A 15,970-nucleotide genomic window follows, 5' to 3' on the forward strand; every position below is an offset into this window, starting at 1 on the left:
TAGTTTATTAACAATGACCCAAAGTATATGCAAAACTACGAATAATTCACGAAAAAGTCTCAAATAATACGCTGCGCCCCTTACAACTTACCGAATTAAAAGGCGAATTTAATTTCAAATTAAAGCTAATAATGTCTTTTTTTGAAAACCAGAGGTCTTCCAAGCCACATCTTGACATTTCACCCCCCAGCTTGGGTGAACGTTTTAAGTAAAAAACGCTCCTAACCTTAAAACAAGCTGCGTGACCTAACTTCCAATTTTTGGCTTGGAAGACCTCTGGTTTTCAAAAAAAGACATTATTAGCTTTAATTTGAAATTAAATTCGACTTTTAATTCGGTAAGTTGTAAGGGGCGCAGCGTATTATTTGAGACTTTTTCGTGAATTATTCGTAGTTTTGCATATACTTTGGGTCATTGTTAATAAACTATCAAGCATTTTCCAAAACATCGTTTTATATTTAAATGCTAATAACTCATATTTTTATTTTATAGTGAAAAAACTCCTTAACTCATCCACCAAAATACCAAAACACAAGACTTTATGAAAAAACTCACTTTCATCGCTTCTAACCTTAAAACGGGCTGCATGACAAAACTGCCAGACTTTCGCCCGGAAGACCTCTGAATTTTAATAGCTGACAATATCACCTTTAATTTGACACCAATATTGTCTTTTAAGTCTATGAGATGCACAATGCACTTTACCGCGCCAATCGTGCCAGGATGCGAACGGGAAGACCTGTGGTTTTCGTAACTACTAATAGCCCTCTTTCACTTCCCATTTGAAATTTTCTTTAGCTCGATGAGTTGAGCGTTTCTGCAGTGGCCGCCCGCTCTATCATACACCACAGTGATCTTTTGAGTTCAAACTTAAAAAAAAAATTCGCATTTCCTCTGTTTGAGTGATTTCTGAACAAAATTGTGAAATATATTAAATTTCAAGAGATTGTATGAAATTATCTTGCAAGGGGTGGTAATGATATTTATGATGTTTGAGATACCTCCGATTTTTTTTTTTATATTTTATTTTTCAGATCCTCCTGAACATAACCTTAGCATGAGAAAAATTAACCAATTCGATGATCCATCATAGAATCCTCCCCTTCCCTTGTCAGAGCAAAGAAAATATGTATTAAGAAAAATTCAAACGCTTTGAATAAAAAATTTTATAGTTTGCAATTTATTTTTTTATATTTAATTTTCGCTTTACATAAGAAAGCTTATTTATAAAAATAGCGAGAAAAAGATAAAATTAAATAACCTTGAAAAAAAAAAATAAATAGATCAATACGCACACATTTTCTTTTCCAGAAAATATCTGACCCAAAGTAATTCTTTAAAATGGGCAATGAAGGAATGTTATGTCTCTCGTTAGTGCTCTCTTTTGTAAAAAAAAAAAAAAAACTACACACAGGAGTTAAGTACATAGGTGACTAAAGCTGAAAAACGTTTTAAATATCTTTGGGAAGTACCTAAACAGACCTATGTACATATATACCTATTGTGAATTGTGAATTTAGTTCACAAGACGTGTCGCATCAAGTATGAGCAGAGCAGCTTAGGGTTTTAGTTTAAACTTTAAACAATTCCAATAGAAAAAAGTTACTAATACGCAGCAGTGATCAATTAAGTTCAAACCTTTAAAATTGATCAAAAATGTTTTACCTCAACAAATAATGAAAGTACTTTACTATTGATTGCGTTTTAGAAGACGCATTAAAATATTTGGGTTTGTTCTTATAAATAGATAGAAAACCTTATTATAACTTAATATTAAGTTATATTATAATAGTAAGCAGAACGACCTTAATTTAGCTATCATTTTTTATCTTTGTTTTTCTTCACTTTTTTTCTACACTAAATTCTGACATCAGACACAAAATGTGTAGTTGGAAACGAAAATGTAATTTTTCAATTAAAGCTGTGCACAACTCGGCTTAAACTCTTAAAATACATTTTGACTTAGCTAATTTTGGAGAATTTGGTGTATGGGAGCTAAATTTTAATTCGATCTGCGTACTAGGCTTTACTCTTCTTATCGACGGCTTAGAGTGCAAAGTTGCTGATTGCCACCTGCTAACTCCACATAAAACCTGGTTTCAAAAAGGAAAAGCTTATAGAGCGGGCCCACTGCAGAAACGTTCAACTCATCGATCTAAAGAAAATTTCAAATGGGAAGCGGGGGCTATTAGTAGTATATTAGTAGTTACGAAAACCACAGGTCTTCCCGTCCGCATCCTGGCACGATTGGCGTGGTAAAGTGCATTGTGCATCTCATAGAGTTAAAAGACAATATTGGTATCAAATTAAAGGTGATATCGTCAGCTATCAAAATTTAGAGGTCTTCCGGGTGAAATTCTGGCAGTTTTGTCATAAAGCTCAGTTTAAGGTGAGTTTAAGTGAGTTTTTTCATTAAGTCTTGTTTTTTGGTATGTTGGTCGATGAGTTAAGGAACTTTTTCAATATAAAATAAAAACAAGAGTCATTAGCATTATAACGGTATTTTGGAAAAAGCTTAATAGATTCTTAACAACAACCTGAAGTATATGCAAAACTACGAGTAATTGAGGGAAAAGTCTCAAATAATACGCTGCGCCCCTTACAACTTATCGAATTAAGAGGCGAATTTTATTTCAAATTAAAGCTAATAATGTCTCCTTTTGAAAACCAGAGGTCTTTTTTATATTATAATAATTTTATATTTTATAATTTATATTTTAATAATTTTAAAAATACTTTGTATGGAGAAAATAAAAACTATCAACAAATTGCTTAAAAAACTTCTATGCCAGGAAAGTGCTTAGTTTTACCTTTGATTTGATACCAAAAAAGCTCCTTAACTCGTCCATGAACACCACCACAATTGTACATGTACACTTCAGTTTCCAAAGAAAAATAAGTGTCCAGATCCAAGTCTTCAAAATATATTTGCATAAATCTGAAAACCACACTTACTTAATAAACTTACCTACTTATAAATTTACCTACTCATAAACTTACCTACTCATATAAGATTTTCAAAATAATAAAACACATTTTTGTCTTTTTTTAATCTTTTGAAAGATTAGATTTTTTTTATACCTCTTTTATTTCTTTAAATATTTTTTTTTTTTTTTATTTTTTCTTTAAGTATTGCTTTCACAAAATCTCATTAGTTTGCTTATTTAGTTTTTAATTTGATTGTTTTTCAACTTAAAAGTTATATGTATAATAATATTGTGCTAGATATTGTTTTCTCTAGAAATTTATTTTTTAATTTATATAAAATTATGACTTTGTTCACAAAATATTTTTACTTTTAGTAAAAAAAAAAATATTAAAATAATGAAAAAAAAATATATAGTAAAAGATTAAAATTAGAAAAATAGTAAATAGAAAATAGAAAAAATTAAAACAAGTTATTTTTAATTAAAAAAACAAAAAAAAAGTTAATAATTTAAAATTCTTACAAAAACACAATTAATGATAGATCTATTACCACACCGTCATTCTTCTACTCCAAGTCCATTTCTATATCCACAATTTTTCATCTGTTTTACTGTACAAAGATCTCCCGCTAGGGGTGCGTGTATTAATATGTGTGTGGGTTGGGAATCAGCCCCCCGCCCCTCAATTTTTTTTTTGGACAGCCCTTTGGAGGTAGGCATTTGATTTAATCAAAAAATAAAAAAACACAATTTAAGGGTAAAACATGATTTTTTAAGGGAGTTAAGTTGGCTATATAATTGGTATTATATAGGATGCAGTTTGGTCGTGTGTACGGTCAGGGCACTCCGTTGGGTGAAGCGCTTGTCGCAGTAAGGGCAGGCGTATGGCTTCTCTCCCGTATGGGTGCGAATATGTTTGGTGAGGTAATCTTTGACGCTGAATGCCTTGTTGCAGTAGACACATCGAAAAGGCTTCTCCCCTGTAAAAATAAATTAAAAAAAAAAAAAATGTATGGATGACTTGTGTTTTATGGCAACAATAGGCGTTTTTGGTAACAATTTTGATCCATATTTATCATCAAATTTATAATAAGAACAAATTTGAAGATGCTTATAGAATAAAATTGAAAGCAAAAACAGCTAATGGCATCTACTCTATGAATTAGAGGTTGTATGAAAGGAATGAAAGAGATGATAATTTTAGATGAAGAATGCTTCAGGAAAGATTTAAAATCTTAAACAAAAATAATACAATACCAAAACCCAAATTAAAAGGGATCCTATATAGCATGAGCTGAATCAAAGAACTTAGATCTTATTTTTTTGGAAAAAAATTTCATCCTTCCATAAAAATCATTAATCGTAAGATTAATTATTCCAGGTATGGCATTTTTATCTTTAAAAAATTCATAAAATTAAAGCGAAAGTACTTTCTCAACTCCAAGGACTTATAATCGTATTTAAGAATATGTTCCTACTCTATACCAACTCCTTTCCAAATCCTATCTTGACATAAAAACACTTTATTGAGGTAGAAAACTACAACTGCAGGGAAAACGACGTTCCCGGAATTGAATAGAGTTGCGTTTATTGAGGATTCCAAGAGTACCGAAAAGTGTGAACTTTTAGTATACCTAATATGTAACTTTCTTTTTCAAACTTTAAGGAACTTTAATTCTTACATTTTATTACCTCTTTATATTTTGGACAAAAGCATTTTCCATAAAGTATTGACAAATGTGCAAAATGTCACCTCGAAACTAACTTTCAACCAAAGAATTTTAACTTAATCAAATCAGCTAGCGAAGCTGCACTCAAAACACTTGTTTATTATTTGATGTTTGTTGGTAGTAGAGTAAATGGGAATTACAACATTCTTGACCTAGTAAGTGATGAACCCAAAGATTTCAGACCTATCAGTCTAACTTCTTTTATACTCAAAACACTTGAAAGGTTAATCGTTATACATATCCGAAGTTATTTAAGACCGGAGGCTATATCACCCTTTCAGCATGCTTTACACTGTGCAGTCAGAACAATAGAAAAGTCACTTGTGGTTAAAGAATATACCCTCGCAGCATTTCTAGACATAGAAGGAGCATTCAATAATGTTCATAATAGTGCAATTGAAAAAGCACTCACTGATCTTAAAATAGAAGACACTGTCATAAAATGGATCGTGTGCATGTTGAAAAACAGACAAATCAATATTGAATTAGGTGGGTCACATATAAAAATGTACGCATCTAGAGGAACCCCACAAGGTGGTATTCTATCACCTCTTCTTTGGATTTTGGTGATGAATGAGATTCTCATCAAACTGAATAACAGCGGTGTCAAGGTTATAGCATACGCAGACGATCTAGCTCTTCTAGCAACAGGTAAATACCTAACCACTGTAAGCGAACAATTAGAAGGCGCATTATCCAAGGTCAGTAACTGGACCAGGAGATGCGGTCTTAAAGTAAACCCCCTTAAAACAGAACTGGTACTTTTCACAAACAGAAGAAAAATTTCTCCTTTTTGTAGTACCAAAAATTGATGGCACCCCACTTAAGAAATAAATATAAAGCGAAATATCTCGGAGTGATCTTGGATAAGAAACTTAACTGGGGTCCAAACATTCAAGAAAGATATAAGAAAGCCACGTTTGCACTTTACTCATGTAATAGAATTCTTGGCAGAAACTGGGGACCAAATCCTAAAATAATCATGTGGATGTATAACGCCATTGTCAGACCCATTCTGACTTATGGCAGCTTAGTCTGGTGGCAAGCTCTGGAGAAATCCACAAACTTGAAGACCCTAACCAAAGTACAAAGAATAGCATGCATTAGCACTACGGGGGTGATGAGGTCCACTCCAACCACAGGTTTGGAAGTAATCCTTAATCTCACTCCCTTAGATCTATTTGTACAAAAATTAGCAGCAAACAGTGCTCTATGACTCAGTCAAACTAACATTTGGAATACTAGTCAAAACGGCCATACTACGATCCTTTCTAACTACGTTGGCAACAACGTAAGTACAGATTACATGACCTCTTACTTAGACTTCAACAAGTCTTTTAATGTCAGTTTCCCTAACAGACAAGTTTGGGAAAACAGTGTACCTTTCTCAAATGAGTCGACTATCGCCATTTTTACTGATGGCTCGAAAATGAACACTGGGGTTGGTGCAGCAGTGTCTTCCAAGCCGAGATATTGGCAGTGAAAAATGCTGCTGACATCACCTTTTTCATTGATACCTCACATTGTTTTTCATTCATTAGAGAAAATTAAAAAAGAAAAAATTAATGTATGGAAAAAATTGATTTTAAACATTAAATGCATTTACCTTAACTTACTATCTAAATAGACTAATTTCAACTTGGTCGAAATTTAACTTAGAATTACAGTGGACGTCCAGTATAGCGAATGAAAAATGTTCGATTTTCATTCACTATATCGAGCGCGTTCGCTATATCGATCGACTTTTCATAAAAACAAAATCCAATAATTGATTGGTAAATTTATTTTAAATACGTTTTTTACAGCTTATATGAAATTAAATTATATTATTTAAAGAAAACAAATCAATTAACGACTTTGTCCCACTTTAAGTTGAGATCTAAAGTAAACATGTCAATAACTTCATATCAAACTATAACGCAGCAATGAAAAAATGTTATTTTGAGATGTTATTGTTAATCTTAAAAACCGTTCGTTATATCGAAATTCGCTATATCGGGTATACTGGACATCCACTGTACTTAAGGAAACCACTTCTACTCTAGTTTGATACAACAAAAGGGTTCAAAACTTTTAACTTGAAATATTGATTGCTTGTCCCACAAAACCTTCACTCTGCTAGTCCTGCTTTATGACGCTGAGTTTTGGATTATATATGTATATAGAAAACGCGGGCTAATATTGTTTTTTTTTTTATATGGTCCTCTCTGGGGGAGGCGAAAGGAGAAGCATAATATAATACTGAACTCTATGATCTATAAAGATGTGGATGCAGTCTTACAATCTAAAATACGTAGAATTAACTGTAGCGCTCACATCAAGCAAATGCTTCAGCTAAGAAGGTTTTTGAATATTCGAGTCTGCAAGGAACACCGAACTTTTCCCTCAAAGACCAAGCGATATCTTTAATCATCACAGTAGAAACAGTGCTGATTTGAATTTTTTAAGTTCGCACTTTTGAAATATTTTGTATGAGCTTAAAGTACAAATACTCCCGGAATAAAGTTTTCCTTACTTTAATACAAAGTTAAATAATGCAACTCAATCAAATTACAATATATGTATGATCTGAAAAATTTAACAAACAAAACTATATATCGTCGGTCTCATGAGCAAACCTCGTAACTCCAAAAATCAAAATTTTACATGAGAGACGAAAGAGTAAACAAACAACAGAGTAGTTGGGAAGAAACGCGCTGTGCAAAATTTGATCTTAAGTCTATTTAGAGTTTTCGGAATGACCCCAAATTTTCTGGGTTGCTCCGCTGACATATTTTCTACAGAATGGCATTCAAAAGTCATTTTTGAAAAAAGTGGAGTTACGAGGTTTTCTCATGAGACCGACGATATGCAGAATCCTGTATAGCTGATACTAAACAAAAATTCGATGATACCGCTGATAAATATTCTTAAACAAAATTACAATTGAACAAAGACGTCCTGTAAAAACATGATACTTTTACTAAAGGCTAAAAAAATCAAAAAGAGGTTCAGAACCTGCTAATTCAGAAAAGGTTAGCCTTTTAACCAACAATCTAAGAGATAAGCTAGAGCTACAACAGAAAAGGCAGACTTTTCAAGCAAGCTGTAAAAGATTCGGAACGAAGCATTCATCAGCTCATCTTTACTAATAGTATTTCTAATAAGAAATTATCACACTGTATCTCCTTACTGAAGAGTTTAATTGGATCTTACAAGTGTAAGTGTATCAAGACCCAATTGCATGTTCCATTATACTAATCAGAATGATTAGTCTAATCATGCTATCAAATTGGAATTTCTCAGAACATTGATTGATCAGAATGACGCGCTTTCATGTAAATGCTCGATTATTGAGATTGAGAAAGTTAATGCGCAGTACTTATTCATATCAATCCAACACAAACTCTACCAAAAGTATGTCATGATTGTTATGACTCAGAAATAAACAAGGTTGGTCTTTTCAACATCAACCTAGATTTGATTTCCATCATACTCATGGTCAGAATTTATCAATTGATGCAGAGGAACTTGTCTGTGAAATCACAGGAGAAATCGTATTTTTTTTTTCTTCCAATTAAGCATGTATGTAATGTGAAGTCTTATAGCTAACCCAATTGCTGTAAGAAACTTACAAAAGCTAATTTTCTTCAATGCCAAATTTACTACCCTTACAGTCAACTTGAAAGTAAATAAAAAAAAACCTCAAGAATGTTTGATTCCTATTGGCAATAAAACTTAAATCATCAAGGTCAACCGGAAGGCCAACCAACCCCAGTGACACATAAACTGAGCCCAGAAAAATTAAAGAAACAAAAACTAAAAGCTGACCCAGAATAAAATGATAATTTAATATTTTTTTTTTTTTTGAATAAACAAAAGTGTGATTATAGTGACTCCTCGCAAACCCCAACCCAATGAGTGAGTGACATGACCAAAAGCAAAAATACCAATCCCCTATCCCTTATTCCCACCACCAAAATGAATGATGGCTCCAAATGAATGACGAATGACACATTTTTTTTAACCTGTTCCTCCCCGAAAATTAAGTTTAGTCATAAATAAACTTTTGTTTTTTTTTCCAATTTTACATGAAAATTTAAGTTTTTCTTTGGAAACAAAAAACAAACAAAAAAACTAAGACAAATATAAGAGAAAAAATGGTGGAGAGAAAATATTTGTTTTTTTTTGGTAAAAAAAAAATGTTCTTTTTTTTTTTTTTTGATTTTTTTGAATAAATCCTCACCCGTGTGAGTTGTGATATGTTTGTTCAGGTAGTCCTTTACAGTGAACGCCCTGCCACAATATCCACATCTAAATGGTTTCTCACCTGTATGTATTCTAGTGTGCTGTTTAAGCGTGTTCGATTGTGTAAAACACTTGCCGCAATACGAACACGAATATGGTCGTTCTTTTGGCGTGTAACTAAAAACAAAAAACAAAAAAGAAAGAAAAAAATTCAAATTAGAATAATTGAATATAGACAAAGTATGCAAGTTTATCCTAACTCACTCTGCTTCTCCACTATGAATCTTCCGATGCATTGCCAAAGTGCCTTGGGTCTTAAAAGTCCGCGGACACTCGGGACACTTGTGCCGGATTTTATTATTGGCATTGACGGTTGTTGTGTTAGTGTTACTGTTGCTATTCAATGGAGGTGGCACATTCCCCACCACCGTCACCGGTGGCTTTACATCATTCTCTTCCATACGAGGCGGCGGTGGTGGAAGATGATACGGCGACGGATTCTCCTGAATCACCGACGACGATGCCTCTTCTTTAACCTCCGATGCTTCTTCTTTGATCTTCGGCAATCGTATCGTCAACGGAGGCACTTTCGGCATAATGTCGACATCGCCCTCCTCCTCATCCTCCACCATCGGTGGATAACTTTGCATCGGTGGCTGTTCCAAGTAAATGGGTTGGCCAACTGCCGCCATTGTCGTCGCCGGCGAAACGCCGCACGTGTTGCCACAATGCACACACTTATAATCACCATCGATAGTGGTAATGCCATACAGACCGCAGGACACGCATCGGGTAAAGCGGAAGGCCTGATGGGCAACGCGATTGTGCTCGTCGAGCTCGGTTCCGGAAGAGAATTTTTCATCACAACTGAGGCACGGGTACTCAATGCGATTGAGGCTGGTGGCGGCGAAGAGCATCTCGGATGGATGACAGGCATGCATGTGCTCGGTGAGTATGTTCTGCCGGGGGAAGCTCTGGCCGCACATCGGACAGAAGTGGGCGTCAATGCTGAGGTTGGGCAGAAAAGACGTTTTAAGAGTGTCGACGGCGGCAATTGTGGTTTCGTTGGGTCGCAAACGAAAGCCTTGCTCTTGCGAGGATTTGATCATTGTGCCTGCGTCACCACCTGCAAAAATGGAGGAGAGATGGATGGAAGAAGATCAAGGATAAGCTAAGAGAGAGAATTGAGAGATGGCAAAGAGAAGACAGGCAAAAAGCAACGCACGCGTCCATTTTTAGAACTAGAATATATTTTGGCTTTTTTTTTGGCTTGTGGCGCAGGGGGATGACGACGGTGACGACCATCATCGGTCGTTTTTTTCGTCTCCCGGGGGGTTGGGCGCGAAAATCTAACACCCGATTGGTGTGAAGAAGCAACGCAATTTTAATTTGATACTTACACTGAATTTCTGGATTAGATTTTGTTCGGTTTGTAATCTGGTTGAATCTATTTCATTATTTTTGGTTTTAGAAAAATATAATAATTTTTTGGAAATTTTTTTTTTACAATTTTTCTGGTTGGGAAAATAAACTCTAAAAATCTATTTTCTACAAAAAACTATTTTTGACATTGGAGCTGTCAAGTGTGGGTTTTCGTCTCGTACAAAAATGGCCGCTGCGCATATTTATTTGGGGAGGGATGTGTTTGTTTGGTTGGTGGTAAGGTTTGTTTGATTGGAAAATTTTAAATTGTGTTGTAAAAAAAAACGATATGATTTCCGTAAAACAAGATGGCTGGGTATTTTGATAAGAAAATAAAAACTGTAAACCAAAACTACTGAGTTTTTATTTGCAGGGTGGATGCTGGAATGTAACTTCTGTATGTTGGGATTTAACTCTATAGGTAAGTAGTTTCAACAATGACATGTATGACGGTAACCCGATGCAATTGTTGATTCTGTAAAGCATTATAGAAGCAAAATTGTTAGTAGGGAAGGCAATTAGTGCGTTTTCGTGGATAGAGCATCAAAGAAAACTTTTCTATCGACCGATACTTTAGGGCCAGTTGTACAAATTGAGGGTTAACCCACAGATCAGCTGAACTCTAGTTAACTTTTGAACCAGGTTCAACTTTGAGTTTGTTGTACAGTTGTGGATCAGGTGAGAGAGCTGAACCGCAGTTCAGGTTTATATACAAGAAAATTTTAGTATATATACAGGGTGTCCCAAAAGTTAACGTCGAAACGATAACGGAAGATAGAATAGGTGGTGACAGTTATCAGAAAAATAATAAAAAAAATCGCAGCCATTTATTTTGTGAGTTATGGGCATTTGAAAAAAAGTCGAAAAAATGGTCACCCTGTGACGGTTTTTCATGTGCAGTGACTACAAATCTTAAGTTTTCTCATTTTTTGTCTTTTGCTACGCAACCTTGAATAATTTTAACTCAGCTGCATCAGTTTTAAAGCAAATATTACTTTTTTCCCAATTAAGTACTAAAAAATTTTACATGACTCTAATTCAATGAACCGTAGTGTAAAAAAAATGCTTAAACAATATGGGAAAATTACCTAATAAAAAAGTCAGATTTCTTAAGAAAAAAAATTTTATCTCGGTTATAATAAATCGTCTCGGTGTAAATAAATCGTCTTTTTGATTTCACTAAAAATCCATCAAACGCATTTTTGAATAGTTTTTCGGCCTGGAAAATTAAAACAAATGACACAGAAAGCTTATTTTTTTGTCTAAAAAACAATAGGGGTATTCACGATCTGGTGAAACAGGCCTAGTAAAAATGTAAAATTATATTTTTTTACAATTATAGATCGTGAACACCCCTTTTCTTATCTATAGTAAATATTGAAGAATGAATGAAATCCATGATGTGTTTTTTTAAAAGGGTTGTTCCTCCACTGTTGATTCTTCTTTTTTTCCATTTTTTATAATTTAATTCTTTGTTTTTTTCGGGTTAATTAATTTTCACAAATTATTTTACATCAAAAGAAACTAAATTATGGGACATGAGTACCGACAAGCCGACAACCATAATAAACAGAATAAAAAAGACAAACTGTTTATCATGGGCGACGCGACGGTGAGCTGCCATCTGTCAAAAATAATTTTACTCTATTGTATTTTTATTTTGCAATAGATCTAGGGTATAGCAAAAGTGCAAGACTGTTGTAAAATTTTAATCCGTATATTTTGTTGTTGTAGTGTTGTAAAATTTTACACTTTTGCAATGATACAAGACCAGTTGCAAAGGATCGTGAATACCCCTAATATTAGGTGTGTTTTTTTGTTTATCTATATAGATTTTGTGCAAAAAAACGACATCGGGATTTTTGAAATCCATGCAAACATTTGGCACCACTGTACACATACTTTGGCAGCTGTCTGTCAAAAATGTTGCTTTTGTTTTTTTTTTATTTTAACTCCGAAGTGGGAAGGCCATTACATCCATGTTGGATGCAAACAAAAATTTTCATATGGCCATGGCATCCATGTTGGATTCAAAAAAATTGTTTTTTCACAAAAAACCAAAAATTATCTGTATATTCTTAGCTACATTTTAAGACCATAACCATTAACATTAGTTGCGTCGTTCTTGTGTTATAAGCGTTTGAAGGTAGCCATATTGAATTTTTTTTTCGATTTTTTAAAAATCAAATGTGAAAACTTTTTTATTTTTATTTCTAATTTTTCGAAAAAACTTTGGTAATTTTATATACATATCTGTTCAACAATCTTATCAGGATCCATTTAAGACTTTTATCTGAAAAGTGCATTGCGTATATCTCGAAATATTAACATTTCAATGCAACCATATCAAACTAATTTTTTATTATTTTTTTCTATGAGAGTTTTTTTCAAACCTCGTTTTCTCCGCTTTTTTTTTGTTAATATTTTCAGATATTTCTGTATGAACACAACAATTAAACTACCTTGGCACTACTGTTTTTATCGAGAGAAAGTAAAATCTGGATAATTATCTGGATTTTTCATGTCATGTCATGTCATGTCATGTCATGTCATGTCATGTCATGTCATGTCATGTCATGTCATGTCATGTCATGTCATGTCATGTCATGTCATGTCATGTCATGTCATGTCATGTCATGTCATGTCATGTCATGTCATGTCATGTCATGTCATGTCATGTCATGTCATGTCATGTCATGTCATGTCATGTCATGTCATGTCATGTCATGTCATGTCATGTCATGTCATGTCATGTCATGTCATGTCATGTCATGTCATGTCATGTCATGTCATGTCATGTCATGTCATGTCATGTCATGTCATGTCATGTCATGTCATGTCATGTCATGTCATGTCATGTCATGTCATGTCATGTCATGTCATGTCATGTCATGTCATGTCATGTCATGTCATGTCATGTCATGTCATGTCATGTCATGTCATGTCATGTCATGTCATGTCATGTCATGTCATGTCATGTCATGTCATGTCATGTCATGTCATGTCATGTCATGTCATGTCATGTCATGTCATGTCATGTCATGTCATGTCATGTCATGTCATGTCATGTCATGTCATGTCATGTCATGTCATGTCATGTCATGTCATGTCATGTCATGTCATGTCATGTCATGTCATGTCATGTCATGTCATGTCATGTCATGTCATGTCATGTCATGTCATGTCATGTCATGTCATGTCATGTCATGTCATGTCATGTCATGTCATGTCATGTCATGTCATGTCATGTCATGTCATGTCATGTCATGTCATGTCATGTCATGTCATGTCATGTCATGTCATGTCATGTCATGTCATGTCATGTCATGTCATGTCATGTCATGTCATGTCATGTCATGTCATGTCATGTCATGTCATGTCATGTCATGTCATGTCATGTCATGTCATGTCATGTCATGTCATGTCATCTGTCATCTGTCATCTGTCATCTGTCATCTGTCATCTGTCATCTGTCATCTGTCATCTGTCATCTGTCATCTGTCATCTGTCATCTGTCATCTGTCATCTGTCATCTGTCATCTGTCATCTGTCATCTGTCATCTGTCATCTGTCATCTGTCATCTGTCATCTGTCATCTGTCATCTGTCATCTGTCATCTGTCATCTGTCATCTGTCATCTGTCATCTGTCATCTGTCATCTGTCATCTGTCATCTGTCATCTGTCATCTGTCATCTGTCATCTGTCATCTTTGATCTGTCATCTGTCATCTGTCATCTGTCATCTGTCATCTGTCATCTGTCATCTGTCATCTGTCATCTGTCATCTGTCATCTGTCATCTGTCATCTGTCATCTGTCATCTGTCATCTGTCATCTGTCATCTGTCATCTGTCATCTGTCATCTGTCATCTGTCATCTGTCATCTGTCATCTGTCATCTGTCATCTGTCATCTGTCATCTGTCATCTGTCACCTGTCATCTGTCAAATATCATCTGTCATCTGTCACCTATCACCTATCATCTGGCATCTGTCACCTGCCATTTTATTATTGCTAAAAAGTTTACCTTAGGGCCAGTTGTACAAACGTGGTTCAGCCTCGGATCAGGAATTTAACTCGCCGATTTCGGCGGATTAGCAGTGGATCAACTTTGGTTCAAGGATGGATTTAGTTATTTCAACCTATTTGCACCTAGAACCAGTGCTAAAATTCAATTTTACCACGGAAATCAAAAGATAATAGTTGCTGAACTACGGATTAAATATTTGTACAACTGGCCCTTAGCAGCGAAATAACGAGAAATTTTAGTGTCGATTGAAGCCTGGTACGCTCCCTGTGCAGGGACGGGTTAGAATATTCCTGCAGCGCCTCCCCGCTTGTCGTAAAAGGCGACTAAAGGAGTAAATTTAACAAGGCCACAAACACCAAGGTGAACCTAGCGACACTTAACACCTGTAAACTTTCCCAAAAGTGTGCATGCCAGTCCCTGGGTTGGCACGACTGGAGATCACCGGTGCTGTTAAAGATAGATCAAATACAAAACTGGAGCATGCACGCGTCGAAACAAAACAACAACAACGTTTCGCAAGATTTTGTGAACTGAAGCATTATGGAAGTACTCGTCCAAGGAAATGACACTACCCCGCCAGGCACTACCATTACTAATAGTACTGATCCTGGACCGAGCAGCAATGCTCGGGTCAGAGCTAGACGGATTCCGGGGGCTAGCAAAGTAATGCCGCAGATTAGACAGAATCTGAGAATTGCGAGTTGGAACGTTGGGAGTATGACAGGTCGAAGCTCCGAGCTGGAAGAGATGATGATAAGAAGGCGAGTAGACATCTTGTGTGTCCAAGAAACGAAATGGCGTAACACGGGAAATAGGGCTCGTTTCTTGGATACAAGGACAAAAAATTACAAGATGTTCTACTATGGAACGGAAGTTTATTAACAATGCTCAAGGCCAACTACTTGTGGAAAACGACGAAATCCTCCACAGGTGGCGACAGTACTGTGACGAACTTCTAAATGAACAATTTCCAAGGCTACACTTTCCAATAGCTTCACCTAACTTAAGCGAAGTATCCGATGTCACAGTCGAAGAAGTTAGTGAGGCTGTAAAATACTCCAAAAAGGGAAAAGCTGTTGGGCCAGACGAAATACCCTCAGAGTTTTGGAAAAAGATGGGAGACATCGGGTCTAGATGGCTCATGGTTCTTGTTTCCAAGCTTATACGAGGTGATCGAATGCCTAATCAATGGAGGGAAAGTTACCTTCTTCCAATATACAAAGGAAAGGGTGATACTCGAAGCTGTGATAATTACCGTTCGATTAAGCTGATGTCACACACCATGAAGATCGTTGAGCGAGTCTTGGGTAGCCGACTGCGAAAAATAATAAGGCTATCTGATGACCAGTGCGGATTTGTTGCGGGTAAATCAACCACAGATGCAATCCAGAGTATAAGAATCATTATGGAAAAACATCGAGATTCCTTGGAGGATTTGCATGTGGTATTGGTTGATTTTGAAAAAGCATTCGATCGACAACCACGAGATCTGATATGGGTGGCCCTCAGACAACGAGGAGTTCCGGAAACCTATGTGCGGATAATTATGGACATGTATGATGGAGCAGTTACTAAAGTAAGATGTGCAGCTGGAGTCACCGAAGAATTCGAAATCACAGTAGGTGTACACCAGGGA

At 35.4% G+C, this 15,970-nt stretch overlaps 1 protein-coding gene across 2 annotated transcripts; it reads right to left on the reverse strand.

The window, feature by feature from the left end:
* Window positions 1–3,146: 3,146 nt before the first annotated feature.
* Window positions 3,147–10,511, reverse strand: LOC129905717 (chorion transcription factor Cf2). Of its 2 annotated transcripts, none has more exons than XM_055981260.1 (4): window positions 10,285–10,511; window positions 9,149–10,010; window positions 8,883–9,061; window positions 3,147–3,907 (listed from the first exon to the last, which is right to left on the reverse strand). In XM_055981260.1, exons 2-4 carry the CDS (start codon window positions 9,991–9,993, stop codon window positions 3,732–3,734), a joined length of 1,200 nt encoding a protein of 399 aa, XP_055837235.1. In that variant the 5' UTR covers window positions 9,994–10,010; window positions 10,285–10,511; the 3' UTR covers window positions 3,147–3,731. The 2 variants fall into 2 exon arrangements, with proteins under 2 accessions (XP_055837235.1, XP_055837236.1); XM_055981261.1 differs by having other exon boundaries at window positions 3,150–3,907; window positions 8,967–9,061; window positions 10,285–10,499.
* Window positions 10,512–15,970: the final 5,459 nt, after the last annotated feature.

This window comes from Episyrphus balteatus, chromosome 1 (genome assembly GCF_945859705.1).
Source record: "Episyrphus balteatus chromosome 1, idEpiBalt1.1, whole genome shotgun sequence".
NCBI classification, from domain to species: domain Eukaryota; kingdom Metazoa; phylum Arthropoda; class Insecta; order Diptera; family Syrphidae; genus Episyrphus; species Episyrphus balteatus.

Coding starts and splice junctions, on each gene's coding strand:
- LOC129905717 (XM_055981260.1), bottom strand. CDS start 9,993: ATGATCAAATCCTCGCAAGAGCAAGGCTTTCGTTTGCGACCCAACGAA. Junction 9,062..9,148: donor ATTCATAGTGGAGAAGCAGA/GTGAGTTAGGAT, acceptor TTTTGTTTTTAG/TTACACGCCAAAAGAACGAC. Junction 3,908..8,882: donor ACATATCACAACTCACACGG/GTGAGGATTTAT, acceptor TTATTTTTACAG/GGGAGAAGCCTTTTCGATGT.